The sequence below is a fragment of the Hippocampus guttulatus genome, chromosome 14 (genome assembly GCF_054856545.1).
Source record: "Hippocampus guttulatus isolate MCC_2025c chromosome 14, RoL_Hgut_1.0, whole genome shotgun sequence".
Classification (NCBI taxonomy): Eukaryota; Metazoa; Chordata; class Actinopteri; order Syngnathiformes; family Syngnathidae; genus Hippocampus; species Hippocampus guttulatus.
Window position 1 is genome coordinate 9,833,433 of NC_141274.1, and position 27,741 is coordinate 9,861,173.

At 43.3% G+C, this 27,741-nt stretch overlaps 7 protein-coding genes across 9 annotated transcripts; 3 read left to right on the forward strand and 4 right to left on the reverse strand.

Annotated features, from left to right (window-relative positions):
- Positions 1-26: 26 nt before the first annotated feature.
- On the reverse strand, positions 27-1,274 carry nedd8l (NEDD8 ubiquitin like modifier, like). The gene is made up of 4 exons (XM_086128768.1): positions 1,123-1,274; positions 631-678; positions 467-549; positions 27-394 (listed from the first exon to the last, which is right to left on the reverse strand). The coding sequence occupies exons 1-4, from the start codon at positions 1,138-1,140 to the stop codon at positions 274-276; spliced, it is 270 nt and encodes an 89-aa protein (XP_085984894.1). The 5' UTR covers positions 1,141-1,274; the 3' UTR covers positions 27-273.
- Positions 1,275-1,942: 668 nt separating this feature from the next.
- Positions 1,943-3,665, forward strand: LOC147194919 (zona pellucida sperm-binding protein 3-like). Its single transcript, XM_086128767.1, has 9 exons — positions 1,943-2,147; positions 2,217-2,401; positions 2,471-2,574; positions 2,640-2,731; positions 2,807-2,990; positions 3,059-3,161; positions 3,228-3,316; positions 3,389-3,480; positions 3,553-3,665. Exons 1-9 carry the CDS (start codon positions 2,084-2,086, stop codon positions 3,630-3,632), a joined length of 993 nt encoding a protein of 330 aa, XP_085984893.1. The 5' UTR covers positions 1,943-2,083; the 3' UTR covers positions 3,633-3,665.
- A 1,471-nt stretch (positions 3,666-5,136) lies between these two features.
- On the forward strand, positions 5,137-6,804 carry LOC147194920 (zona pellucida sperm-binding protein 3-like). The gene is made up of 9 exons (XM_086129385.1): positions 5,137-5,230; positions 5,341-5,507; positions 5,574-5,674; positions 5,785-5,873; positions 5,940-6,117; positions 6,188-6,293; positions 6,366-6,451; positions 6,585-6,673; positions 6,740-6,804. The coding sequence occupies exons 1-9, from the start codon at positions 5,137-5,139 to the stop codon at positions 6,802-6,804; spliced, it is 975 nt and encodes a 324-aa protein (XP_085985511.1).
- Positions 6,805-7,357: 553 nt separating this feature from the next.
- Positions 7,358-20,980, forward strand: LOC147194921 (uncharacterized). 3 transcript variants are annotated; one of them, XR_015102828.1, is made up of 16 exons: positions 7,358-7,570; positions 7,855-7,966; positions 8,063-8,115; positions 10,003-10,077; positions 10,213-10,319; positions 10,394-10,496; positions 10,577-10,605; positions 10,679-10,719; positions 11,341-11,365; positions 11,441-11,501; positions 11,702-11,759; positions 11,844-11,874; positions 11,950-12,053; positions 16,879-17,020; positions 18,887-18,934; positions 20,834-20,980. XR_015102828.1 is itself a non-coding variant. In XM_086128997.1 (13 exons), the coding sequence occupies exons 2-13, from the start codon at positions 7,867-7,869 to the stop codon at positions 12,011-12,013; spliced, it is 747 nt and encodes a 248-aa protein (XP_085985123.1). In that variant the 5' UTR covers positions 7,358-7,570; positions 7,855-7,866; the 3' UTR covers positions 12,014-12,442. The 3 variants fall into 3 exon arrangements, 1 of the variants encoding a protein (XP_085985123.1); XR_015102827.1 differs by lacking the exon at positions 20,834-20,980 and having other exon boundaries at positions 18,887-19,013; XM_086128997.1 differs by lacking the exons at positions 16,879-17,020; positions 18,887-18,934; positions 20,834-20,980 and having other exon boundaries at positions 11,950-12,442.
- homeza (homeobox and leucine zipper encoding a) lies at positions 12,732-16,899 on the reverse strand. The gene is made up of 3 exons (XM_086128994.1): positions 16,510-16,899; positions 15,694-15,784; positions 12,732-15,333 (listed from the first exon to the last, which is right to left on the reverse strand). Exon 3 carries the CDS (start codon positions 15,304-15,306, stop codon positions 13,342-13,344), a length of 1,965 nt encoding a protein of 654 aa, XP_085985120.1. The 5' UTR covers positions 15,307-15,333; positions 15,694-15,784; positions 16,510-16,899; the 3' UTR covers positions 12,732-13,341.
- On the reverse strand, positions 18,538-24,356 carry dhrs1 (dehydrogenase/reductase (SDR family) member 1). The gene is made up of 9 exons (XM_086128996.1): positions 24,221-24,356; positions 23,087-23,233; positions 22,450-22,593; positions 21,898-21,977; positions 20,974-21,106; positions 20,766-20,909; positions 20,619-20,688; positions 20,006-20,086; positions 18,538-19,925 (listed from the first exon to the last, which is right to left on the reverse strand). The coding sequence occupies exons 2-9, from the start codon at positions 23,228-23,230 to the stop codon at positions 19,789-19,791; spliced, it is 933 nt and encodes a 310-aa protein (XP_085985122.1). The 5' UTR covers positions 23,231-23,233; positions 24,221-24,356; the 3' UTR covers positions 18,538-19,788.
- A 1,148-nt stretch (positions 24,357-25,504) lies between these two features.
- Positions 25,505-27,482, reverse strand: c14h14orf119 (chromosome 14 C14orf119 homolog). The gene is made up of 2 exons (XM_086128636.1): positions 26,553-27,482; positions 25,505-26,108 (listed from the first exon to the last, which is right to left on the reverse strand). Exons 1-2 carry the CDS (start codon positions 26,994-26,996, stop codon positions 25,935-25,937), a joined length of 618 nt encoding a protein of 205 aa, XP_085984762.1. The 5' UTR covers positions 26,997-27,482; the 3' UTR covers positions 25,505-25,934.
- Between the last annotated feature and the right edge of the window lie 259 nt (positions 27,483-27,741).

Consider the following 27,741-nt stretch of genomic DNA (forward strand, 5'->3'; position numbering starts at 1 on the left):
GTCTGCATTGGAGGAAGGTACAAAACTCAACTTGAGCATTTATTCACAAGCAATTACCACAGCATTGTTAAAACTCTCTGCAAGAGGGCCTGTCGTGAACAGGTCCCACTCAGAAAGCCAATGTGGGTAACAAAAAACAATCACAAAGGGAACACAATAGCTTTTCTCTTTTATGTGTATGGGAGAGGCGATTTTGTTTTTATCGTAACACGGTTAAATGATGTCAGGACACCAAAAGCGTTGGCACACGGCTGGCATCGCATTGAGCGCCGTTCATGACGAGGCGAGTTGTACGTCAGGTGTGTGGTGCGCCTTCCCTCCCCTTAGCGCCAACACCAGATGGAGCACCGAGCCTCCCTGGATTTTGTAGTCTGCTGCCGTCTTCTCATCGTTCCTGAGAAAATGAGAATGTGCTTCACATGAGTACAGTTGAAGAAAAACAATTGAACACAGTAAAGGTGCTCACATCTGTTTTCCACTGTAGATGAGTCTTTGTTGCTGAGGGGGTATGCCTTCCTTTTCTTCCACCCTTTCTTTGATTCGCTCCACCTAGAAAGCCAAGCAACAATCTGACACATGCTTCTGTGTCTTGAATTTAATTCATGACGACAGGTTTTTAAATGCTGTTACCTTGTCTGTGGGCTCAATGTCAATTTCTATTTCTTTTCCAGTCAGAGTCTGAAATAGAATGAACGCACTGTAAGGTCTGATATGATTGTGGAACACAAGCTAAACTGGCATCTTTTTAGTTTGTGTACAAGAAATCTCGTTATCTATTACTGTGATTGCCATGTAGAACAGATTCTTTTATTTTAACCACACGATAGCACAACTGGGAGGGGGCCATCGCATCCACTCAACTGGAAGTCTCTCACTTTTCAGGTTTAAACTCTACAAAGTAGAGCGTAAACAATGTTCCGTCAAATCGAAACCTGAAGTGGCAATATTCTGTTGCTCCACCCATATAAAAGTCAAACAACAAATGTATTTTTTTATAACTACAGCCGCCAAAGTGGAAGCTACACAATATAGCTACCAAATGAAACGGTCATCTTATTTGAAAGGATCCCCCTCCCCCTAAGAGCGAACTTTCAGTTTTATTGAAAATGACAAACGCCTTACCTTCACTTTGATCAGCATTATGAACGAGGTATATGACAATTTTAAATTATGTGAACATGTAATGATTTGGTAGTGCGAGTACTTCTAAACAGGTCGCCGGGATGATTCAGGACTACTTCCTGTGTAACACGCTCAACATTCCGGAAGTGACGTTTACATGAACTCTTCCTCGTCGGGTCCGTTTTTCATGGTCGTTTCACGTTACTGAGTTAGGATTCAGCGTCTTTTGTAACCGTTTGCTACTCGTTTCAAAACAAAGTAGGTCCTATTGAATGGTAATTTCACATTAATTGCGTACAGGTTAAAAAAAGGCAATCACAAAATGATCATCATTATAATAATTATATAGAACATACAGCAAAATTACGTTCTTAAGTGCTGTACACAACTTAACATATTTAATAGGATTCAGCCTTTTTTTAAAAAGTAAAAATACTTAGACAGGCCACATACAACCCAAAACGGATATTTCTAGAAAAATGAATACATTAAAAATACAGATCAATATTATTGATGAACAATGTAAACACTTAAGTATTCAAACTCCTCTGATAGTTTGTTGTATTTATGTTGCCCCTTTTTTTATTACTTAAACACGATCCTATGTTTTCATAAATTTGATTTATGCATGCATTTGTATTCATGTATCATAAATAAATTGAGTAAATTAAAACGTTTTACATATGGATGAATTTCCAATGTCGTATTAAATGATTAGTTCATATATTTTTTAATGAGATTTTGCAGTCACAATATAACTATTTTACATGTGCATTTTTTTCACCCACATAAGCTTTCTACAAATGACCTGTACAAACGTTTTCCCACTTGTTAGGATATGTGTGCACAGTAGGCGGTCTTAAGGGCTTTTCCTGCTGCCGTACAGGTGTTTGTCATTTGTGTGATTGGACAGGAAGTGTGTATATAATTCCACTTGCAAAGTACTCTGGCTCTTTTAGCCATGCTTCTCCATCTCTTCTTCGGTGTGACCCTCTTGACTGCTTTTGCAACAGCTGGTGATGAAGGTACTGATCGCAGATGCTTTGTTTGTGACCGCAGTGTTCAGCTTTTCACATCAGATTCCTTTTCTACAGCTATCACAATAAACTGTTGGACAGACTCTGTAAACATCACATGGAGGATCAGTCAGGAACTGACGCCATACTCAACCCGTCTTTTCCTTGGAAATTGCATACGGTCGAGTGTGACTACTTTGCCGTTGGGAGATTGGGAACTACATTTTGACTACAAATTCAAAGACTGTAAATTTAAAAGAAAGGTAAATGGGTGAAGCAGGAGATCACCCGAATTCTCAGAAGCATGTTGATGACCAGCCTGTCCTTCACAGATGAAAGGAAAACATCTAATCCATCAAAACGTATTGACCTACAGGCCTGGGGCAAAGTCCAAACCACCAGCTTATGAGTATTTCTTTGAATGTGTCCAGAGAAGGTGCAGTATATTTGGATGTCCACCGTTTTCCTGATCCCTTTTAAAGCATTCTCTACATCTTTTAGGCCAGAAGGGTGGATTCCTCCATTCCTCAACCCGGCCGCCAGTGTTTCTACAGGGCGTGGTGGCCTCGTCTTCCATCTGGCGCTCCTAAATGGTGATTCCTCTCTGCCCTACAGACCCTTTTTATAAGACCTCCATATACCGACAACCAACATATCCTCCGTTCCAGAACAACTGTCAGGCATAGCAAAATCGAATGTAATCCCGCTGGGCTCATTCATGCCTATCTGGGCAGCTGTGGAGCAGAAAGCCCATCAACCGTTACGTCTGTTCATGGAGGAATGTGTCGCCGCCCCAACTGCAGAGCTGCAGCCAGAACAGCAGCAGCTTTACCCCATCATTGACAACAAAGGGTCGGTTTCGCATTGCCTTTACAGTTACTCGTCTAAAAGTTGGATTTGTAACGTCGTCCCTTCTACAGGTGTCTTTCAGAAAGTGTCGAGGGCAATTCGGTGTTCCTTCCTCGATACCATTCATCTGCACTTGTCCTTTCCTTGCAGTCGTTAATGTTTGGTGTCGGAAAGGTGAGACTGGAGGAAAACGCCACCACTCTTAATGGAGATTGATTTGGAAACTGACTTTGGCTTCAGGTGTATATCCACTGTAAACTTGTGGCGTGGGATCCGGAAGTCCTTGACGAAAGCAAGAAAGCTTGTCAATATTCAAAGCAGAATGGCGGGCAAGTGTTGCCTTTTTATTTTTATTTATTTTTAAAGCACCAGTACAGACTTTCTTGATGTCTTGTACCTAGATGGGAATTACTAGACGACCCATCCCAGAACAAGCTGTGTAGCTGCTGTGATAACTCCTGCAGAGCCCGGCCCAGAAGAGGAACTGAATGGGGTACCAAAAAAGAAAAAAACCTAATATGAGTTGACCTTCCACTTGACAATTTTATTTTTCAACACTCTTTAGAATCCCATGGCCTGAGTCAACTTTCAGTGTTGGGACCTTTGGTCATCGTGGATATGTCAGACACAAGTCTGACCGCCTAAAACAGATGGAGCTCTTTGCTTCTAATAAGAATGCATGTGGATGTACAGTTGCACTATGAATAAAATGCTCTCTTGGACCAAATGTGACTTTCTTTGAATTTCATCCGGCCTGTGTGGGGCCTCAATCTTTATTTTGCGCTGTGGTCCTTCAGTGAGTCTCCTCCCAGAAGTCTAACGTGCGAAGATTGACCTGTAATGCAGCACAGGGAGCCTATTCTAATTCCTGTCTTTGACTAGGAAATTTCATTTCTTATCCACCTTATTCCTGATGGAACGCTTTCCAGATTGCTCATTGCCTCACGTCTAAAGTGACAGTGTTCGGAAAACACTCTGTAATGGTCATAGAAAGTGGACTTGCACTGTTTCACCGGTTTAGCTACACCAAAAGTCATGCAACCAGTTTCTGGCAAAGGCTCTCGGGGTGTAGCAATAGCTAGTTCGTATCCGGGTGAGATGAACGAGTGGTATTTGAAGGATAGGATCATGTAGATTCGACAAATGCTTAGGAAAGGTACCTGGATGCAACCTATAAGCATCGACTACTCCTGACCAGATTTTGCAAAAGTATACTACCCACAATTTAGGGCAGCAACATTTAAAGCAATAGGAAACTGCAGTAGGTGACCGATTACACGTAGGTGCTTGACTTTCACAATAATGTTAACTTGCTCATTAAAAAAAATGGCTAAAACTTTTTGTCACAGGTCAAAGCCAAGTACTGTAATATGTCAAAAGCAAAAGGTGTTTCCACACAAAATAAGTTTCCAACATGCAGATATAATTTGGATGTGCAGGGACAAAGGATTTGTGGTGAATTTACTTCAAATACATTGACACGTGATTTTACATACTGACAATTTTCGAAGCTTGTTGCATGCTACAAGCAAGGCACTCGGTGACAAAAGATTCGCAAAACATAGCATGTTTTTGTTTTTAAATGGAAAGTTTGCTCCTTGAAAATCGACATTTTAAATTCAAATCCAGACGGTTGTTTCTTCAGTTTTATTTCTTGGATGAACATTTTATGTTTGAAGTCATAATTGATATGGATGAATTGAATGTTATAAGATCAGATAAGAAAACATTTGTCTCATAATGGAGAAATTCCTAACTTACAGCAGCAAAATTATGAAAGGGAGAAAGTAGAAGACAAAAACTATATACACAAATATAAAATATAAGCATATTAAAAATGGATGAGTGGGGTTGAGTCCAGGTTTTCAGGACCGTCTATTCAATAGCCTATGTACAACGTATGGCAAAGTATATCTAAAAAATATCTCTAATTTCTCCAATTGTGATGTGATCAGGTTGGTATTAAGAGCTCGAGTAAGTCGGGTTGAAAAGCCCAGGTCCAAAATGCATGGCCCCTTGCTGCATTGCACTAACATGGACCATGGAAAGAGCTCACTGTAATCAGGTGCACCTGTGCAGGTTGGCGCACACACCAGGTGAAAGAGTTTGACTCGATTGTCACCTTCTTGTCCGAGTGAATAAAAACAGGATGCGCTTACTCAGAGCATATTCAGTCATGATGGTGTTCATTTGGCATAGTGCATTACTCCTGATCTTAGCTGCTGATGTTGCAGTGTATGCAGGTAATGTTGATTTGCAAATGTTGAAAGCATTTATTTGTTGTAAATCAACTTGGTGTTGTGTTGCTTGCTTCTAGTTTGCGCTATGCCGTGTCTTTTTTCCTCTTCTCCAGATGTCAAGCTGGACTGTAGGCCTGATTTTGTGTCACTGGTGTGGACGGAAAGCAGACACCAAGCTGACATGTCACGTTTCCGTTTGGGAACCTGCGTTCCCACCAGCTCGTCTGCTCGGGAGGCAACTTTCAGTGTGGAGTATATGGACTGTCACTTCAGAACAATGGTGAGCACCTCTCGATGCCACCGCCTTGTGGTTTGGATGCCTTTACCAACTCCCTCTTTCGCTTAGGTGACCGGGGACAAGGTCGTGCACAGCAATGACCTGGTTTATTTGTCTCCTGGCTCTCAAGTTCAAACCTTCGTCCACCCTGTTATTTGCGTATTTGACAGGTTGGTTCGTATGAAGTGCTGCTGCTATTGTCAACAACCTCTAAAAGCGACCACTTCACATGTAACTATTTGAAGTCGCCGTTTAATGTGTTGCGCTAAACCTTTTGCAGGCCGCAAGGGTGGGCCCCGATCAGATACGACCCGACGTTCACAACCTATGGCCAGTCGGGTTTAGTGTTCCATATGGCACTCATGAATGGTGAATTCACGGCTAAAATGACAGCGTTTTGTGTGGTTGACCTAATTACTTCAATTTCTATTTAAGATGACTTCACCGCTCTCGCCGAATCAACCCGCTTTGCTCTCGGTTCATTCATCCCGATTATGGCGCATGTGGAAGAGGATACACATCAGCCATTGCTTCTGTTGATGGAGGAGTGTATAGCTACGACTACACCAGAGCCCCAGACTGACCATTTTTACAACATTATTGGCAATAAGGGGTACAGTAAAAAAGCGGGATTAATGGGTAAACCTGTGGCAATATTTTAAATCTACTTTCTTCAATAATAGCTGCCTTTTGGATAGTAAGATGTCACGTTCCAGATTTGAACCAAGGGAGAGGTCATCAGAAGTCAAACTCTCTCTTCAAGCGTTTCGATTTGCTGTCGAAGAGGAGGTAACTTTGTAATTGCAATTTTTTTTTTAAATTAACCTGATGTTGACGTTGCGTGTCTGTGCTCTTCAACAGGTGTTTATCCACTGTAAACTTGTAGCTTGGGATCCAGATGGTATTGACATGACAAAAAAGGCATGCAACTTTGTCAAAGGGCAGGGGTAAGTCAAAACTTTTCATCAGTATTCATTCCCCCCCCCCCTATTTTTAAACTAGCCACTGTTAATTTAATCTCCCAGGGGAATTGAGAAATTTATAGACTTGACAAATCCCAAATAACTTTCACCGTTTTAGTTGGGTGTTGGTGGACAACCCCGTACATAGCAACCTGTGTGACTGCTGTGAAACAAGCTGCAAGTCCAGGTGGTCAAGGAGTGTATCAGGTATTTCTATTTATTCCACTGCTCGGCCGGAGTTCTCGTGCTGGTCTGAAAGTACTGTGCTTGCAGGGAAACATGGAGTGGTCCAGAATGCCGTCCTTGGACCCCTGACTATCACCCAAGTTGGTCCCTGAGCTGGCCACTTCCTACTTTGATGTGTGGCATTTCCTTGCATAAGATTTATTCCTATTGGAATAACTCGGCTGGTGTAAAGTTTTTTCACAAGCTGCTTCGTCAACTCATTTTCTAGCTTCAAATTGTATATCAATAAACGCCTGGAACAGAACTTTGTTTTTCCGTTTACTGTATATTGTGGGTTAATGTAACCTGAGAATTTTTCTATGTGTTTACAATCTGGATCAATTTTCTAGCGGTGTCAGAGTTGGGCAACACAAATTTGAAAGAAATTTTAGTTCGTCAATTCAACCGAATGTTGTCTACTGTTGTGAAAATTGGTTAACAGCATAGATGGCCAATGCCAAAATAAAGCTCAATAGTCATGTTGGCTTCGCAGCAGAGCATATATAAGAGGCCCTCCTCGCAACATGGAGGCCTTGGTTGAATTTCCACACTCGCAAAATGTAAACTTGACCACATTCACCACTTTTTTTACATCAGGCCAAACTCGCCGAGTGCTTTGTTCGTATTGCTTTTGTCATGGCTCCATCTAGTGGTTTGGGGCGGCAAGACTCGCAGAACGTTGAAAAGTTGAATATTGCCTTATTGTGTTGTAGTGGAGTGATAGTTATTTGTGACACGTTCAGTTTTCACAATTCTAAAGCGTGTGTTATTTTGGCGAATCCCCAAATTCAGTGAGCGTTTCAACATGAGTCGACTAACTGCCTCATGAGCAACTATTAGCAGGCTAACGGGTGCTAGCGGTTGTCCATGTTGCGGCAGGTAAGATTACTAAAATAACTTTTCAATTTAACAGCATGTTAAGTATTTTTTGCTGCTGTTGGAACGCGAGAATCTGATTTGAAAATGTGAAGAAGCTACAACTCACGAAGGCGTTTAATAGCATGCTGTTTAAGAATCATGCTTGTGTGGTGGACACGTTTTTTCCCCTTATATTTTAAGATAATGCGATTACATAAATAGAAGTACAAAATACCTTATTAAAAACACGTAAAGTTTAACTACCATTTTACTGAGTCTGAATAGTTTTGTTTTTGTTTTTGCAGCTAAACTAGGTTATGGAGTGGTTCCATTGTAACAAGTGTTTCTTAAGAACAGGGTCCAAGTTTGCAGTGTCCAGCTGTGGACACATCTGCTGTGAGGCCTGCATTAAACCTGGCAAGGCTTGTCTGTTTAGATAATATTCTAAATCCTTGTAATAAGTGATTGACAAAATGGTTTGAATCACTCTTGGGATTGTGCCTTTCCCCTCAGAGCAATGTGTTATATGCGGAACCAGCTGCAGTTACCTGCCCATTACAGATAAGGTTGGTGATTGTTACGTTTTGGATCTTGTGTTGTGGTGACCCAAATTATTCTTCCACTTGCTGGAGTTGGATTTTCAGGCATCATGCACAATTTAGTTTGCACGATTACAGTAAGAGCCAAATTGGTCCATATTTACTTAGACAGAAGGTAGGGTGAGCTGACATCAAAACGATTTTGCAGAAGATACAAAAAAATTAGTTGATGTATTTGTTTTCATGGCATACAGGCATTGATGCCCAAAAACCTTAATGGCATGGCCTATCTATATTGAGCCAGGAATTAGCCTGATAAATAACAAGCAGATAGAGAAATGCACACAAATACAGCAGTTAACAGTTTGATCTTGATTAAACTCCAAATCCACTCCGATTTAAGACTTGCAATGTTTACATTTAGCGTGTACCACAAGCTAACGTGTCACAGTAAATATACAGCAGTATCCTAGCTTGATAAATGGTTATTTGTCTTTGCAACTTCAAATCACCTTTGTTGATACACAGTGTAACACTGATTGATTAACTAGCAAAAATGTGAACACTCCTGATGAACTTAGATGAGTTCTATTTCTGTTAAGAATTGACATGTCTTTAGTTTCTGGCCAGTCGGGTCGTCTTTGTCTTTCAAAATGCATGTCACCATCCATCAGTCGTCGGGAAGCTGGAGCCTGTCCCAGCAGACTTACTGGCTGCTGAATTGAAAATGGGCAAGGGGAGGGCGAATGGTTTTGGGGAATGGGGGGGGGGGGTGAATTAGTACGATATGTAGTCAGCTTGTATTAATCCTCTCCCTGTAACTTTTTTTTAATGACTTTGCACCTCCCCACACAGTCGGACTCGACCATATCTCTTCAGTGACGGAGCACGCATCGTTGGAAAATAGATGTCAATTATTCTAGCAGCTGCACCGATGGATGGTGATGTCATTCAGTGTGTGTATACACGTCTATTGCCCACTGCAAAAGGTGCAGTTTTATTGTATTTAGGGAGTCCGAGGAATCAGACAGCCAGTCCTATCATGGACAGTCAAAAGGATGTCCACAAAAACAACCCAATTCTTGCATGGCCAGAATACTCACCGGAAGTGTCACCCACTCAGGATGTTTGGGATGCTTTGGATCGACGTGGGCGTCGCTGACGATGGAGTGGTGCACTACTCGCTTGACTTGTGTGCAGGCAGCGTGGGATCGGTTCCCACTCAGTGACGGTGTGAATGTGGGTGTGAATGGTTGTTTGTCTCCTTGTGTGCCGTGCGACTGACTGGCAACCGGTTTGGGGTGTAGTCCGCCTTCCGCCCAAAGTCAGCCGGGTTAGGCTCCAGCATCCACCCACGACCCCGTACAGGATAAGCGGTGTTGAAAATGGATGGATCGACATCCTCACAATATCCAGAATCTTCACACGGACATTGTAAGAGTGGACCGACATTTCACAGGCCCTAATCAACACATTGCAAAGGAGATGTGTTGCGCTGCGTTCGGCAAATGGTGCTCAGACTAGATCCTGACTGGTTTTCTCAATTCTGAGCCGTCTCCCTTAATGCAGTAAAACTGCAGTTTTACGTGACCGTTTATTGTGAGCTGCCTAAGTGGCACTTGTGCAGTGCAATAAATGTGTTGCACTGTGTGAGGCAGATGGTGATTATGTTGGATGCAAAGTCGTTTTCGGGGTCCACGCGTCGTCCTCATCTTCAGTTGTCCTATAGCAGAAGATGACATGGTTGACTGGAAATAGAAAGTTGGGGAATAAATAAAAAGCGGCATTGTTCTTAAACTGTACATATACACACACTGTTCAGATCTTACCCTGACTAAAAGACAAATCAGAACTTTTTGATGTTTATCAGGTGTGATAGTGGTCTTCCTAAAAAACAAAGACTTTGTGTTTTAGATGAAAACACAGGAAAGGGTGTTTTTCATGGATCCCGTGAAGCTCTTCCAGTCACGTCTAGAGCACATTACACAGGTTTGTTCACCTCCACCCCTTTTTTACGGCTGTCCTTTTTTAATAGCGCTGTCACCATATTTCACCTGATCGATGATCTTAAGAAAGCCGCGGCTTGATCTCGTGAACGCGGTCTCAAGGTGCGTACCCTCTCAGATTGCAGATTTTCAGCGGACACAAATGGAGCGAGCCACGGCATACTTCAAGCACAAGTCAGTTGAACTGGAAAAGCGTCTGAAAGAAGTCACTCAACAGAGTTACAGGTGACGCAAAGGAGGTCTCCATCGCTCCCGTAACTGAGACAGATATTTGTCACGGTTGCTTCTTTGGTCATAAGGCAAATCGCTGAATTGAAAAGAGAGAATGCTGATTTAAAAAGCCGAAATATGGAGCTGAAACAAGAGATGGCCGAGCTGAAAAAGCCTCTTTCACAGAGGAGGGTACGTGGGTGCCTCAATGTTAAGTTTCCAAACGGCTTATGGAATCATTAAATAAGAGTCCCACTATCTGCTCTCTTTAGGCTTCTCCGGGACAATTCCAGACAAATGGGTAAAGGCAAATGTACTTCTCGCACTCAAATGTCTTGTGTTGAGGCTGTGACTGAAACTTGAGTCTCATACAGTGTTCAAAGGATCTCGCTCCCTGTGGCTGTCGCTTCTCCTGGTAATCCAATGACCTTTTCTTATGTCTTAAAACAGGGGTGTCAAACTCATTTTCGTCACGGGCCTGATTTTTTTTCCCCTTGGAGGGCCGTTATGACTAAAACCGTATAAAGAAGTCAAGAATAACCGTTTATTCACCTATTAAGTTACTGTAATGAGGGGTTTGGTTACAAGAAAATGTTTACAGTATAATTCTTATTTATTACATCGAGATTTTAGCAAGCATCGTGAAAGTTGACATCTTTGATTTGCTTTCAAGGGCCACAGAAAATGAAGTGGCGGGCCAGATCCGGTCCCCGGGCCTAGAGTTCGACACCATGTCTTAAAACAATGTTTTTAGATTGTGTTTGTGATTAAGATGGATTGTACCAACCAATTGAAACTCTGCAGAATGGTGTGTTTGAAAAGCGCTGTTACATGACCTGTGTGAATCGACATCCAATTCCAGATCGTGTATCAACATTTTATAATTCCGCACGACTCCTCATTATGAAATTCCGACGAGCAAACGTTGGGCATTTTCCACCGTCGCTGAGATGCGTTTGTTACTGGAACACTACCATTTTTTGTTGATCAATCGAATATTTTTTATCCTCACGCTGAACTTGTTTTCTATCTCCAGTGACCCCTCATTTAAGAACTATGAGGTATGTCTGCCACAGCCATTTTGTTTAATAGCCTTAAAAAAAAAAGGCCATACATCTGTGTTGTGTGGTTTTCAGTCACCTGGGCCCAGCAGATTCCCCACTGTGGACGCGAGACCGAGGTCTTGCGTCCCATACAGTTAAGTGCCAGCATTAATCTATGACAAGTTTTGATCAAATGAAATGAACAAAACACTGTATTGTGCGCATTTGCAATATTGCGCTGATCATGGAGTCGGGGCATGTTCAAGACTCATTGTGTAGTCGACTTATTTTTTAAACGATTTAAAGAGGATGTAAAAAAACAGTTTCTCATGTGTCTGGTATGATGTTACGCAGACTCCTGGATCGACCACTTCTTTGTCTAGCCAAAGCCTTCTTCTTGAACGTGGCCACAGTAAGTCGCTTCCCTTCCTTCGTTTTGGGCACGGTTAGCTCTGACGGTCTCAGAATCTGAAAATGTTCCTTTCTGTTTTTAAAGGGACCCCCACATCCAGCAGCCCATCTACAAGGTGAGAAATACCAACCTGAACAGTTCTCTTTTGTCTCACTTGCACATTTTGCTCTTCCATTTGTGTCTTCCGCAGAATGCCAGAAATCTTCCAGTACCATCTGTTGACTGGCTTATCAATCGCCTCACCCAGGCGTTAATCAAACCGGTTCTCTTTGTAAAGACTCGTCCAAAACAAAAGTAGGATTTTTTTCCCTTTTTTTAAAACACACTTGAGTTGTTGCACTGCGTTGTTTTCCGTTGAGTAATTTAGCAGTCATATGATCTCACTGCTCTCGTTTCTTCGTGGTGCTCGTTTTTTTTCCTGGGTTAGACTTGGATGCGACACGTCCACTAAGTGAATTGCGAGGGGCATTAGGATTGATGACACGATTGCTTGCAAAATATACAATCCAAATCACATGCATTTCTATGAAGCGGTGTTCTGGCACAAATACGTCATTGAATGTGTTCCTGGCAACTTGAAAAGATATTTTTAGAACAACTACATTTCAAACAAATGTAAACAAGTGGCTTCAGACATTGCTATAAAACTGAACTAAGTGAGGTGACTTGGCCCATGTATGCAAATGAAGATTAAAAGAATTTAAATATTGTGCTGTTCATCCTAAAATGTGCAAGATATTTCTTAGGGTACGTGCTGTGATCACCAGCTCAATCTAATTCTCTATATTGTTAAATGTACAAAGAATCCCCGTTACCTGGTCGGATGATTTAAAAAAAAAATCGAATTAAGAAATCAGGACTATGATTTTGTTTTGTTTTCTCGGTACAGTGACATTGAAACATTTCAACAGATTATAGCCAAGTGAATCGCGGCTTGTTTTGGATACACAGGGCAGAAGTGAATGGCAAATGTTTGAAACTTTTTTTTTAATCTAACCTTGTATAAGTTAACAAACAACAGCAGGTTAAAGCAAGACAGTGTTTAGTACATGAACTAATTGGACTTTTTTTTAAAAACATAACGGCAGCAGGCTCCAAATCCAAAGTGCAAGATGTCAAATTAAAGGGGAAAATGTCCAGTGTGCATTCCTTATAAGGAATAATGGGTTATAAAGGAATGAGAACACAAAACGTCAGTGGCAAAGTCAACAGAAATCTTGTCTCGTCCACTGTACTCGGGTACCAAAAGAACCACCGGTTTAAATTACTGCTACAATGAGCTATTCTGCCATTTATAGCTAAACAAATAAGGAAAAAAATAGAGCAACCCAGTGTACAATTTTCTTTCCTATATTTACAGCAACACAGGCAGCAAACTTGTTCAGTTTCAAATATATTAGGATAAGCAGAAAACGAAGTAACTATCCAGGCCTCAAACATTCATTTGGGCTTGTGCTCGGAAGACTAAACGTCATGCTTCAGGTCAAGCAAAACGGAGATACCAAGTGACAACTCAGCTTGCTGGTGGAGGCGCTAGTAGCAGTACTCAGTCAAGTGGAACCCTTCGGTATGATGCAACACCTTAACCCGTAGCCACGGGTTCTCGGTCGCTCTCCCCAACAACCTGAGCTGAAAACCAATCTCGCACTTGTTGGTAACTCATTTTGGACTTCTTGCATAATATGTCAAGGTCTTTTTCATTGAGGGAGCCCGTTGAGAGGAAATAGTTTACTAATGGCTGCACATTTGGGGAACCTGCACTCATTCCGTTCACCGGAGATTTCCGTTTGCGGCTACCTCCGACCCGTGGAGAAGTTCCCGAACCGTTCGGAAAAACGGCATTACTCTGCTGGGCGGCGAGCTCTGCCAAGAATTTGTCGCGTACCCCCTTAACCCATCGCAGTTGGCCATTTTTGACCGCGTAACGTGTGTCCCCAAACCATTGGATCACATCAGCGCGGGGTAACCCTGTAACCTTAACAAGTTCTGTGTAATCTTCACTCTTCGGCCACTGGCAGCGGAGGAAGTGCTGCTTGAGTAAAGCCAACTGCTCCTTGGTCTTCCTCGGTCTGCCACCAGATGTCCGGGAAGTCGATGCCGTTGAGAGGTGTAGATTATTGCCCCTGGCTGAGTGGAGCGACTTCTTTGATGTGCTGATGTTGTTTGGGGGCTGTTTGTATGGCGACGCCGCAAGTGGCGGCGTTCCAGAGGGGGAGGAGCAGGGAGAGGATTTGAATGCGTCGGGCGGGTCCTGCGGGGGAGCCTGTTGGTCAAGCTTGCCGGGCTTGACCAACTGGAGCGGTTCTTCTTCGCTTTGCTCCCCGTCTTTGAGACTGTCCCCGTCACCTGACAGATCTTCCGTTGCTTCGTAGCCCTCTGCCTCAAGGTCCCGTTCCCCGAAAGCCTCGAGGCTGTGAGACAAGAAGGTCTGAAAGAAATGGGAATTCCTGATCAGGTTGCTCCGGGCTCCCTCCTGGCCCTTCCCCGCCGGATTAAAAAGACGACTCTTTTGAGTCGTGAGCGAAAGAGGTTCGCTTTGTTGTTCGTGTTTACCTCCTACAGCTGGAAGTAGTGTCGAAAAGCCCTGGGCTGCTGCCAGGCTTCCTCGTCCGACCCTAAGCTGGTAACGGCTGTCGCTGAACCATTTTCGGATGTCATTGCGGCTCAAACCCGTCTCTTCCTGCAAGCGCCTAAGCTCCACCTCTGCGGGCCAGTTCTCTCTCAAAAAGCTCTTGCGAAGTGCAGCAAGTTGGACTTTTGACTTTTTATAGCGTCCGTGACGGTGTTGTTGTGGCGAGGACCCCGAAAGGTCTAAGGAGACCTCAGCAGCAGCAGCGGTAGCCGCCGCCGCATTCGCATTTGATGGGATGTCACTTGGTGGGCGGTAGAAGTAGGAATCCTGAGGTGGCGGTAAGGTAGAACTGAAACACGGGGACGTGGATTTGGTTGGTTTGTAAGAATCCGGCGATTCACATTTTGGTTTTTTCTTCTTGGGAGTCACACTTGGGAAAACGGGCTCCGCTTCGGAATCTTTATCCTCAATGACTTTGGCTTCCTCGCTCGTTTCACTGGAGTCGTCAAAAGAATATGGCACCGATAGTTTCCGTCGCGTCTCCTCTATCTCCTCTGACGACCAACTGATTCCATATTTAATTCTCTGCACCATAAACCAAACCTTAACTTTGTCCAAGGGCAAAGAGCAAGCCCGGGCTAGGGTGTTGACCTCAAGTGACGATGGGTACGGAAACAAGTTAAAAGCTTGGACGAGCTCCGGAATGGAGTCAAGTTCGCGGGTCTGATCAGAATGCGTCCACACCAATTTGAGTTCTTCTGACACAAGGGGCAAGCACACAACAGAATTGTGATTGGTGGTGAAACTGGACGCAGAGCCTGGGTTGCTTTCGGGTGAACTGGGAGGAAGATGAAATTCTTTTGCAGCCTGTTCATCTTCCTGCTTTACTTTACAAAGAGTCTTCGTCATTCTGCTATCCAGGAACTTGGCCGCATGTGGTCCCACTCTGCCATTTTGTTCGTCATAGGTCGCCATCTGGGCCTTAAAAGTAGGGCGTTTCACCTGCAAGAAAAAGGGGCTTATTTTACACACGTTGGATAGTTTTGAACATGTCAGACCATCAGAGTTTATATGCTAATGATATAGAACTTTTGTTTTGCCCTCATTGTCGAAGTCAGTTATCGGACAGCTGTTTCCCCTCCCCCCTCTACTTTGAACTCCTTATTCTGAACTCCCACTGAAACGAGTCGTATACCCGGTCCAGACTGGGTTCCCCTCCCCCAAAGTGTGGTGGGTGACTTTTGTTTTGTGTGAGCAGGGGTGGGGGGTGAGTGGGGGGTAGGGGGGGGGGCACTGGTTGCAAAGGGTGGGAGCGTGGAGAACGGACATCCATAAGAAAACTCTTCACGGTTACGTTCTCACCCTTTTCTTGTTGGGCTTTGTTCCACTTCAAGTCTCCAAAGACAAGTAGAGCCCCTTCGCAAAGGCAAACAGCAGAGTAGAAGCCTGAGAACTTGTAAATGGAGAAGATGATCAGCATTAGTCAGGCTTTCATGATGTTTTACTCAAATTAAAAAGAACTCGACTCTAAAACACCTCAGAGCAGTTTGGGGTACTTTGTTAAATGTTAAGCAACAAGTATCCATTAAACAAACCAACTGTACAATGCAACTTTTTGTGGAACTACTGTGGATAAACAGTATTAAGTCCAAACACTACCATTTTTTTTCATTGGATTTCATGAATGAGTGGGCAGTCCTAAACCCCACAGCCTGCAGTGCTGCGTGCTAAATTATTGGGAAACAAAATAACAAATTTTACTTCAAAGGGAACATTTTAAATAAGAAATGAGGAGACCGTGCGCATCTTGTTTTGCGACTACGTCATGGCCGAAGATTTAGGTCGCTTTAGCTCCGCAAGAAATGTGTAACCAAACCACGAGCCAACTCTAACGCCACAACGTTCGTCATTCGTGACCTATCGGAACAAATAGGGGCGGTAATTTAAGTAACCGCCCATGTTTTTTTATTTTTTGGTTTTATCAAGACACATAAATCATTGAAATGTAACATGCTGGTTGAAATGAGGGGCTATACTGCTTAAAAAGTTGCCCCTGGTGCCACTAACAATGGTAGTCGTGTCTGTGCCCCTTTATGGCGTACCAAGTAAAAACGCTTGACTGAGCTGGCGCACTTCGCCGCCAGACACACTTCGATTGAAGGTGGAAAATAAACTTACCACAAAAAGAATCCCTCGTCCCGGGGTTCCGTGCGAGCGAAAAGACAACGAGAAGAAAATCCCCAGTTTCCGTTTCGTGAGAGGCAGCTCTAAATGGGCGAAGTTTGGAAGAAGACTGTGGACACAATGCCCGTCCGTCTGGCGGCTTGACCCTTGGTTTATTTCACCGAGCACCTCGTCGGATTAACGGCCAAGGAAGGCAAGATGCGACGGCGACCAAGTTTGTCGCCCTTTCGTCAGACTTGGTCTCGCTCGCCCCCTCGCTTAGGCGTCTTTTATTCCCAACTGCGAGCTGGCGTTCGGTCGCGATCGCTGCTTGGTCCGCGGCCGCTTTTGTTCTGTTGAGAAGTGTTTCCACTGTCCGGCCAGATCGAGGCGAGGCGGAGCTGCGGACCAGGAAGCCCAACAAGGCCCAACTGACTGTCACGGCCTCGGCGGAGTGGGTGTGCCAGTCGGCCGGGGAAGGCTTCACATTGGTGGGAGAAAGCGTCTGTACAACAAATCCCGGCCAGTGAGCTAAACACTTTTTATTTTTTTTACGTCAACCACGTTGCGCGCCCCCATCAGATCTGGGCCACATACTATTTACGAGGAGATTTATTTGCCTACAAAATCATCTAATTTCTCCACCAACCAGCAGCACAGCACAGTCCTGTTTCCCTCTGACATAGGGTGTGTTTATTCGGGCGTTTTTAAGCGCGGGGGGGGGGGGGCATCTTTTTGTCCAAATTATTTGAAATATCTCAATGTATTCACCATTATAACGATGGTGCTTATGCTGAAAATTATTTGAGTGCGTCCACCTCCGACATTAAAGAAAAAAATGACGCATATAAGAATGGAGTGAGCACAAAGCTGAAAAAGCACTCTTTCCATAAAGCCTAAGATTCTACTTGAGGGGAGGCATCGAATGGGCTACAACTGAGTAACACAGTTTCTTCTCCTGAGGGGAAATAAGGACGGACAGCTACCACATACAGTTCTCTGGTTGGGGGGTTTAAATCCGGGCTCCGGCATTCCTGTGTGGAGAACCAGTGCTATGGATAGATGGAAATAAGGAGGCATCTATTTACAGTGGAAACCACTATTTGAGGAAACGCATCATCATGTACTGTATGTCTCTTGCAACCCCCCCCCCACCCCCCCAAAAAAGTTTACTGTTCTTGTGATGATTAGTTAAAATAAGATGGTGTACAGGACGAGTCAAATATATCAAATAAAATTGGAGTTTAAAAATTAAAGGGTTATTGTAAAGAATCTCAAGGCTCATCGCTCCCAGAAACAAACATGGATGCACACAACACTGTGGCGTGAGCAGAGACCATCAGATCTCTCGTTTATGAAAACAAACTCTTTCTAAGTAGCACAAGAAAGTCTGTATTTCTCACTTAGTCATCTACAACATCTGAGTCAATATGATTACACGTGTACTTGATCGGGTGCTGCTGGTTGGTGAACAATGGTAGCAGTTGACTGGATCTCCGTTCGAAGTTAAGCAACCTTTTCTTGTACTGAGATCAAATAAATTGGTGGGGGGCCACAACCTCATGGACAGGCATTGCATCAAACGAGTTTCGTTACAGTAACTCAAGACCAAATGTTTAGTTCATCAAAAAGATGTATCCTCTGTCACAGAGTGGTGATCTCTTATCCCTTCCTTTTCCCATGATCCATCTATCCGTTTGCTTATCTATACCGCTTGTCCACATGAGGATTGTGGGGCATCTGGAGCCTATCCGAACTAAACCCGAATGATAGGGGGCATCAACCTTGGACCGGTCGCCAGTCAATTAAAGGGCGCAAAGACACTAAAAAACATTCACACTCACACCCTCGGACAATTTAAAGTCAATTCACCTAACACGCATGTTTTCGGAATGGTGAAGGAAGCCGCAGGGAAACCTATGCAAGCACAGTGAGAACGTGCAAAGCCGAGATTTGAGTTTTTAATTGACCGAAAGTGTTTTGGGGGTTGTGGAACAGTCGGAGTCAATGGTACTTCCCTTGTTTTGAATAAGACAAACAGCAGTGTTTTAGCCCAGTTCTTTATTTATCGAGATAGATCGGTAACATACCAACAGCACCGTATCGCAGTACCAACTTCTATGAATACAAAAATATACGTATAATGCTTCAACATTTTAATCCAAAATACTTGGTTATACATTTTGGCTGCATCTACATCAAATAGAGACAAACCAGCTTCATATTGATACCAAATACAATTTCACATTCTCAAGCTCAAACAGTAATATAGTTATGATAATAAGCAATCGTGAAACCTCTGAATTTGACTTGCCGAGGAAAAATACGGCTGTAAAATTTCTGAAAAACGCTAAATTTTGTGTGTCTTTTCTTTGTTGTTGTGCTACCACAGACGTTTAACGCTGATGTCAAAGAGGAGAAATACAAGATGAGCATTCTGGTAAGTTAGAGGTTTTCTCTGTCCAGTACAATATGGCTCAACTCAACATTTTGATTGCAAAGCGAGAATTTAGTTTTCCTGCGGTCTTTACACATTTATCATTTGCGTTTTTCTTGTGCCAAAGTTATGATTGGGTACATGTTTTAGTGTGTTCACATATAACATGAACAGTTGTTTACTATTACACTTGAAATATATATATTTTATTTATTACCATGAGTCTATTTCATTGCGTTTCTCTTGGCTGCACTGCCACCGGTGTGTCGACGTTAGGTTTTTATGGTCCAATCAGATTTCCGCGTCTTTGTGCTACATTGTCAAGGTCAATCTGCCCAGGGACTTTTGAATCACTCGTGTTGGCCAATATCATTTAAACCAGATTAGCAATGGGATCTTTAACCAGTTCGATTTCAAATTCGACTGAGGATGCAAGTGGTACGGTTGCATGCTGTCATGTTGAGTTTTTTGTGTAGAATTGATGTGCTCTATTTTATAATTGTGACTTTGTAGTGGTGGTGGTAATAGGAAGTGGATTAAGTCAGTTAAGCCACCACTGAGGGCCCAGGTACCAAATGTACAGCCCAACACTGCATTTAACAACTATTTGACCCTAGAACAGATGCAATCCATTCCCATAGTTACTTCTGGGAAGAGTTGTTTCAACATAGCAAAAAAAAAAATATATACAAATTAGGGAATTGACCAGCGTTCACGACACGGATCGAATTCAAATAAAGAGGTTTCACTGTAGTAGGCATTCACAATTCCCGGAGTCTTTCATTTCAATAGACACTTGTCGTGATTGGATTCAAAAGTAGTCACAAAGAGGTTTTCAATGCCGCGCTAGCTTGTGGTTAGAAATGGTTGCTTGTCAAGGGGAGCAGAAAGCGGGGCAGTCTTATAAAAGACGGGACAAAAGATGAGAGCCAGGAGACATACGGAACTTGGGTCAGCAGGAACTTAAGGGAGGTAAAGTCGTCCACACACCGCCCTGGAAAAGGAAACAAACATAAATAAACGAACACCGTCGACTCACTTTTTCAGTTTCGTTCTTCTCCAAAAGTACGTCACCGTCGACATCTCGGATCCCGTAACGCCTCGCCAGGTCACAGGTCATGAGAATTTTCCCGCTCAGTGACATCAGGTTTTTATCTTTAAAGCAGTGAAAGGAATTCATTAGTTGAAGCTGAAGAAGCATTTCTCATTCAAGTTTAGAGCAGAATTAGAGTCAAATATTATATTTGCTACAATATGATCCGGGTGCCCCCATTACAGTGTTTCTGAGATTGCGTTTTTGGAATAAGGACAAAGCATCATAATCCCCTGGGTTTTTATTGCCATCCGAGGTGGCACCACCCCCTACTGGTGATTGAAAATTGACATCAAAATGGCCACGGGCTTAATTTCCCAATGCCACGGTTCAACCTGTTTTCTGGGTTTGGCCATGCGATGCTAACAAGGCAAGCCCGTGGCTACTCTGACATCAGTTTCAATAGCCAAGAGTGGGCGGTTCCACATGACATCACTCTCCTATTTGAAAACGGGTGGATTATTAAATCACTTATTCCACAAACACAGACTAGTGGGTCAAAAGGGAAGATATTATTGCAATGAACTTTTTTCCCCCCACTTCTGCGTTGAACTAAAGAGTTAAAACATGTCAGCCAATCTAGAATAGGCCTACCTTGAGCAAGGTTGACAATGCACAGGCCACTAAATTCGGTGCTTTCTCCATGAGCAAACAATTCCTTCGTCTGAGGGTGAAACAACGCAGACATTCAGCGAAAACGACAACGCTACACGTGCGGTTAGCTGCCGGAGAGAAGCCTACCTTGGAATCTACTTCCCGCGGCGCATCATCTGAAAGCACGAACTGAGTTATTTGCTCGGTCTTGACAGGTCCAGGCCAGAGACTGACAGATGCAACCCCCCTGCTCCGAAGCTCCAAAGCCATGTCCACGGCCATGCGGTCGCACTGTCAAGAAATGGTTGGGTTACTCCATCCATAAAACCGGGGACCTTACGAAGCGCCAACTTACCGCAGCTTTCCCAACACCGTATGGCACATTGAAGAGATATCGCAGGCCTCCCATGGATGAAATGGTGACGATCAAGCCCTGACCCCGAGCCACCATCAAACGGGAGGCGTACACTGAAGCGATATAGTGGCTTCTACCAGATGGAGGAAATAAAACAAAGAAGGTTCAATGAATCACTTTTGCTGAAAAGATCCAGCATGAACGAGGTAATTTACAGCTACACATCAGCTCCTTCACCGCAACAGACAAGAGAGTCGGCGTCACGGCACCGATAGGAATTAAGCAACAAAATCCACCTGTATTCATCCACTTCAGGGGGTGGCCATTTTGCCACGATGTACTGAAAATGACATTGCAGTGCTTCAGGAAATGACCACCCTTATGTTTTTACGAATGAAGGGTCGCCGTTGTCGGGTGGCGTCAGACTGAAGAAACTCCGTGAGGTCGGGATAGATTTTGTGACTTGGAACTTCCAGCTTGAGTGGGATTCGAGTGCACTTTTCCGGATCGGCGATTGGAAAACTCAGACTTCCCACTGTCCTGGAATGAAACCTGAGCCACCGTGATGTCATTTTCCATCGACAGCAAGCGATAAAATGGCCACCCGAGTAGAAGGATAAAAACGAGGGGATTTTTGCCACTTCATTCATATTCCAGTCTTAATTACAATGCCGTATTTAGACTACTTGTCACGACAACGTTTGCCTTCCCTTTAATGATTTTTAACGGATCATCCTCCATGATCTAGGAAATAGAGTGCTAATTAACAAACGAAAACAAATTCAGCACTTTTTTGTAAACAAAATACTTTGACTGCATTTTAGTTTTCTAGTTGGTCATGACAGCATTGAAGAAAAAAAAAAAAACATCTAATGATGGCCAAAGGCGTCTGTAAAGTTGTGACATGCAACTCATGCCTACTACCTCAGGCCAGTGTTGTTGATGGTGTCCCAAAAAGACGGATCGGTCTCCCAGAACTTTTTCCCGTGGTTCTCAAAGATGGCCTGCAATGACACGGCATATTTGTCATGCAAGTAAATAACAGGATGGATTTTAGTCTACAGTTCAGAGCCTAAAGTGTTCCAATTTATTTTATTTTTTTTTAAGTCTCAAGATCACCGGAGTTCAATCCATTATCATGCGTCACATTACGAGAGACTTTCACAAACCCCGTGACACTTTGGTTTCGTAAGCGTCGAAAGATTTAACTCCCGTGTGTTTTGTATTTTTTGTCATGCTCGTACAGAAGGGGAACATCGACACCCAAGAGGAAAGGTGCAATCATATCAAAAACAGTAAAACATTTCCTGTATTGTTAACGTTATGATGACATCGGTTGGGGGCTGCGACAGAACATCGCACTTGACATTATGAGAATTGAGCCATTGTTTTGAAGAGTTCGATACATGGAAGTCACCTGGCATTCCAAAACAGATTGCATTGCGATATGTGAAATAGTACTGAAATGCCACCAACCTGGACTCCAGCGTATGCATTGTTGACCAGAAGGTCCAGTCGGCCACTCTCTTCCGTTTTTATGCGTTCAAACAGTTTCTCAATGTCACCATCATTGGTCGAGTCACAGATGACGGGCACACACTTTCCACCCCGCTCGCTCACCTGAGTGGAGAGCAAAGCGAGCATGTGGACTGCAGTAACTAGAGCAAGCGGTTTTCCCAGAAAGCCGCTTGGAGCATTATTTTGAACAAGACGACAAGTGACTCATTTTGAAACGGTATCATTCATAATTAGAATCTCAAATGAAAAATGCAGCATCCGACGCCCAACGTGTCAATGTTCCATCAACCAATTATCCACCGTCTGTCAGGGGTGGGGCCTGGCGGCCAGGGGAGCTCGACGCACGACAAGCGGGGGTTGGGGAGGGGCGACAGTTGCGTGCATCGCGAGCAGGTGCAAATAAATGAATGTCGGGGAACGTTGCCAGGTCTTTCGCTACTTGCGCAGTAACCAAGAAAGCATCATAGTTACAATAAACCACAAAGACCTTCCATAAAAGAAAGAGGAAGTAAACAAAAGTACCACAGCTGGCATGATAGTAACTTCTTGGTGACCTGCCCAAGTAATTATTGCCCCATCCAGCTCAACATTTCACCTGTGCTGCCGTTTCTTTGAGAGTCTTTTCCTGGCGTCCGGTGATGTAGACGGTGGCGCCTGCATCAGAAAGCTGCAGCGCTATTCCTTTTCCAATCCCTCTGGAGGCACCTGTGACCACACAGATCCAGCCGGACAGGGACATGTTCTGTGCGGACGTGGGGGGGCAAACGACAGATGGATAACAGTCAATCAATATGTGTCATAAATAATGCCGATTGAAAAAGAGCATCAAAGAAAAGAAGTCTCTTCCACAAAGCCTTTAACACACACACACACACACACCAAATGAACTCCAGGCCTTGTCTCTGCTCCTTGAAAGTGGAATAATGACGGAATGACACATACCTGGCCAGGGATAAGTAGCCAATTGTCCATTGACAATTGATCCCTTAAAAAGGTGGCGTCACTGATAAAATGTCTTGTAATTCCTACACCCTTCACCTGATTTGGATGTAAATACCCTCGAATTGAAACTCGGTCTGCACATCTTCATTTATTTCATTTCAAATCCATTGTGGCGACGGAATGCTGAATATTGAGTGATATGCATGTCCAAATCCTTATGTAGCCGACTGTACAAAAGCAGTCTGTTTCCCCAAAGATTCAGGGTTTCCGCGTGTTGGTCTTTGGGCAGCTGAACAGGGACTTAATTCAGCGCGGGGAGAGACACGGCGCCATTTAAAGGAAGAACGTCCCCCGTGACTCAATTCTTTTGGCCAGAATCTGTAAGTCGTTACGGGGCTCGTTTGGGCGTTTAACGGACCGTTTTTTCAACATGGACATGGGAACGCCGTTGCACTCACGATGGGTACATAGTACAAGAAGGGCAAGGGTGATCAGCAAGGCTCTGAAACGGGTTGGAGTTGCAGTTGGACTATAAAAGACTTTTAATGTTTTTATTTAAAAATAAAACATTTGTTACGACAAATGACCACAAAGTAAGAAAAAAAGGACTCCGTGTTCATTGTTTAAGCAGAGATGAAAAATCGAAATGTTATGCAAATGTCTTATAAATCAATAAAAGAGATTGAGCTGCCATTTAGTTATCAGAAATGTTATTTAATTTACTGTGCTAGAAAATTAATAACTATTTGAAAACGAATAACGACAGCAATAGACAAGAGCAACTTACAGCGAGTGGCGTCGGATACTTTCTCCCCCTGCGAAGTCTTCGCAATTATCTGGTTAACCATCTACAAGGCGTTTGCTGCTGATATGAACGCAACGCCTCCTTTACTCCTCATTTCTTCTTTTCGCGACTTTTTCCGTAGCTGCTCTAGATGATGTTGCTTTACTGCCCTCCTATGGTGGATCTTCCATCTTACAATGCCTCGACAGTACAATGGTACGCTGAACTGTAGTTGTTTCTTTGTTTTGTATTTTGAAAATCCTTTACCGATAAACAGACTCGATTCTACAAGTATACACCGTGGCTAAGTATTTTAAATGTGTGGGTTTGCTTATTTATACTGCATGCCAATGAACAGTCTACAACTGTTTTGTTGTTTATTGGTTGTTATAAGAATTGACCTAATTTAGAGGGAGCAAATGTCCTTAGACTCTGTAGATACTTTTATAATCAAGTCAAGTCAAGTCAAGTCAACAGTATTTATAGAGCACTTTCAAACAGCCATCGCTGCATACAAAGTGCTGTACATGGAGCAATTTAACATGCACAATCAATTAAATAAACTCTCTGGCCAAAGAAGTTTTCATTCAACTCTCTCACTTAAGTAACATTTAAAAAGTGGAAACACTGAACCCAGATTTGGCGCAATAATACTGTGTGTAAAGTTGCAGTTTCATATACTGTACATTTTGGGTGTATTACAAATCACCACTGTGTCATTATATGTACATCACTCTAAATATTATATTTCCCACTTGGGACTCCTGGCAAGGAACGTTTAATGACTTGTCATTTGGTGCACATCATTTATGTTGTTAAATGTTAATGTTGTCCTATGGCAAGCATTCCAGTTTCTCATGTGGCCCCTTTGCAAAATTAATTACCACCCCTGCCTTATACAGAATTCTGGCAAGAATGTGGGGCTCCACTGGAGATGTAGAAACATGTTTAGAATTTCCTCTGATCAAAAATGATTGAAAAAAAAAGATATTTGGGAAAATAAATTGAGTCGCCTCTCGGAATGTGTGCACACATCCCGCAGCTTGCCCACCCCTGAGCTAGACTGTGCACACTGTCAATTTTGCAGAGTATTTCCTATAATCAACTGTGGGTTGCGATGGCAAAACTCATTGTTGGGAAATATAAACTAATACATTTGACATTTTTAAAAAAGATCCTTTGAAAAACAAAAATCACAAACTAAAACTTAAATAAGAAAAAGTCTTGAAGGCATTTTGAACCTACGCATCATATTTTTATAGCAGGCTCAAACATAAAACTCACTGGTACAATGAAGTATATTGTTTATTTGTGCAACTTTACAAAAAATGTCCACCCCATATCCGGTACATAAATCAGGGTAGTCAAAACATAACATTATCACGCAGCGATTATAGCTAGAGCTCCAATCATCCAGTATGAAGTACAATATTTAACAAAATGCTCATTAGTTTGGAAAAAAAAAGGGCGGGGGTATAATAAATACATTTTTGGTGTGTGTGTGTGTGTGTGTGTGTGTGTGTGTGTGAAGTTTCCCTGAAGAATTGGTTTACGAAAGACTTTTTAAAAGTTGGTCACAATGCTCAGGAATCTATTCAAGATAACGGATACACCTCACACCAACATGTATTTCTCTTTCCGGTGAAGTGGCCATGATACCAATGCACATTCATTTTTGCTTATTGTCCCTGTATGAGTTTCAAGATGCAATCATGACTCAGTCTCTGCCCGCTGTAGCCGCTACACAGTTGTAAAAGTGGGCAACAAATGTGGCATTCCTCTCTTCCAGTACGTGTAAGAAATGATTGCGCTCTTCTTCTCCCCAAGACTCAAACCACTGTGTCCACAGGCGTAGCTGGCATTCAAATATGTTTGGTAGTCTGTCCTTGACCTTGACAAAGTGCAAAAAGGAGAAGAAGTTAAGGAATAGTTGTGGGTCATTCAGGAATCGGAGGACATTTTCTGTATCCTCCATTAAATTACAAATAATCCAGCCAACAAACATAAAAACATGCACTTATTGTGTAAATTAGAGTCATCCTGAGATGAAGCGAAACTCTAACTGTAATATTTACTACTCCAACATTTTTCCTCTCAGAATTGAGCGATTCCATGTTTTCCTTTTCTTGCACTTCATAGATAAAAAGTAAAACAATTGTGACTGACTACGTTGACGGTTGAGTTGGATGAATCAATATGTTGCTTAAAATACATTTTTAAAAATTTTCAATTTTCCCAACAATTTTCACACTGCCAAAAATCGTCCTCCAATTCTTAAATGACGCATTTGAACAGTAAAGACGACTGGGTGTGCATCGCGTGGCAGTGCCGTTACCTGAAGAGTACTGAGAGAGTCGAGAAGGGTGCAGACCTTCCCAGGCACGGCTTTGGCCACCAGGTCCTGCAAAAATCTTTCCCGCTGAAATGGAGTCCAGCCCTGGAACCAGCTTAGGACGCACCTCTGCTCCTGGAGGCTCACATAAGAGATGGGAACCGGCTCTCCGATCTGGCCTCCGCTCGGAGACCCGCATGTCAGATTCTCAAGGGTGGGAGGCCCGGCGACACCTTCGGGTGTCGAGGGAAAGCCCTCCGGCCCGCGAGACGAGAGGCCAGGACAGTCTTGTGTTGCCACGGTGGGTGACGCCGCAGCCGTCGGAGCCCCCCTGAGCCGGGAGCGAGAAGAAGCACACAAGCCCTCTGTGGCCGACATTGTACGGCTGTCGGTGGAAAACTGCAGCTGGTGGTCCGAGTTTTGACTGACGCAATTGAACCATGACATCTTTGGACAGGCTGTTTGGGTTCAACATGAGAAGAGCAAGAAGCGACTTATCTACTTAAAATTAATCGGCTGTGCCAACCGACTGGGAAATCTTTGGTTTTGTATAACATTAGCTGTACGTTTAACAGGCAACCATGAATAGGAAGTACCTTTTTTCCTGAACGCATCTATATTACCCACCTTTGATGGCCTAATTGTCATATTTAAAGAGAAGCCGTCTGCGAGATTCTTCGGCCGTTCTTCTTCACTGTGTTTAACGGAGTTTTTCAAACTGTAATGGTGCGTTACCGCCACCCATTGATCTCCAATGATTACTGCTTTCTCTTGCAATCGAAACTGGTCATTTGAAAATAAACAAATGAACAAAACTAAGAGTTTGGATTTGCTGCAAAGGCTTTTCAAAATCCTAAATCATATATATATATAATATATATAAGGAACAAGAGAAACTCGAGAAATACCAAGGGCTCAGAGAGGAGCTGGAGAGAGCCTGGAAGGTAAAGGTGACAGTCGTGCCTGTGGTGGTCGGAGCACTCGGGGCAGTGACCCCCAAACTAGATGAGTGGTTGCAACAGATCCCGGGAACAACATCGGACATCTCAGTCCAGAAATGTGCAGTGCTGGGAACAGCAATGATACTGCGCAGAACCCTCAAGCTTCCTGGCCTCTGGTAGAGGACCCGAGCTGAATGAGGGACGGACACCACCCGAGGGGTGAGACGAGGATTTAAAAAAAAAATATATAT

Bases quoted from the DNA above. Each gene is read 5' to 3' on its own strand.
- c14h14orf119 (XM_086128636.1), bottom strand. From the start codon at position 26,996: ATGTCATGGTTCAATTGCGTCAGTCAAAACTCGGACCACCAGCTGCAG. The intron at 26,109-26,552 runs GTAACGGCACTG...CACTTTGTCAAG, and splicing joins ACTCTCTCAGTACTCTTCAG to GTCAAGGACAGACTACCAAA.
- LOC147194920 (XM_086129385.1), top strand. From the start codon at position 5,137: ATGCGCTTACTCAGAGCATATTCAGTCATGATGGTGTTCATTTGGCAT. The intron at 6,118-6,187 runs GTACAGTAAAAA...CTTCAATAATAG, and splicing joins AACATTATTGGCAATAAGGG to CTGCCTTTTGGATAGTAAGA. The intron at 6,674-6,739 runs GTATTTCTATTT...CTGTGCTTGCAG, and splicing joins GTGGTCAAGGAGTGTATCAG to GGAAACATGGAGTGGTCCAG.
- LOC147194919 (XM_086128767.1), top strand. From the start codon at position 2,084: ATGCTTCTCCATCTCTTCTTCGGTGTGACCCTCTTGACTGCTTTTGCA. The intron at 2,148-2,216 runs GTACTGATCGCA...CCTTTTCTACAG, and splicing joins TGCAACAGCTGGTGATGAAG to CTATCACAATAAACTGTTGG. The intron at 2,732-2,806 runs GTGATTCCTCTC...CCTCCGTTCCAG, and splicing joins CCATCTGGCGCTCCTAAATG to AACAACTGTCAGGCATAGCA.
- nedd8l (XM_086128768.1), bottom strand. The intron at 550-630 runs GTAACAGCATTT...TTGGCTTTCTAG, and splicing joins ACATTGAGCCCACAGACAAG to GTGGAGCGAATCAAAGAAAG. The intron at 395-466 runs GTGAGCACCTTT...TCATTTTCTCAG, and splicing joins ATCTACAGTGGAAAACAGAT to GAACGATGAGAAGACGGCAG.
- dhrs1 (XM_086128996.1), bottom strand. From the start codon at position 23,230: ATGTCCCTGTCCGGCTGGATCTGTGTGGTCACAGGTGCCTCCAGAGGG. The intron at 22,594-23,086 runs GTGAAATGTTGA...CTCTCCACTCAG, and splicing joins TCAAAGAAACGGCAGCACAG to GTGAGCGAGCGGGGTGGAAA. The intron at 21,107-21,897 runs GTAGTAGGCATG...TCCATCTGGTAG, and splicing joins ATCAACAACACTGGCCTGAG to AAGCCACTATATCGCTTCAG.
- homeza (XM_086128994.1), bottom strand. From the start codon at position 15,306: ATGGCGACCTATGACGAACAAAATGGCAGAGTGGGACCACATGCGGCC.
- LOC147194921 (XM_086128997.1), top strand. From the start codon at position 7,867: ATGGAGTGGTTCCATTGTAACAAGTGTTTCTTAAGAACAGGGTCCAAG. The intron at 11,502-11,701 runs GTTAAGTGCCAG...GATGTTACGCAG, and splicing joins GAGGTCTTGCGTCCCATACA to ACTCCTGGATCGACCACTTC. The intron at 11,875-11,949 runs GTGAGAAATACC...TGTCTTCCGCAG, and splicing joins TCCAGCAGCCCATCTACAAG to AATGCCAGAAATCTTCCAGT.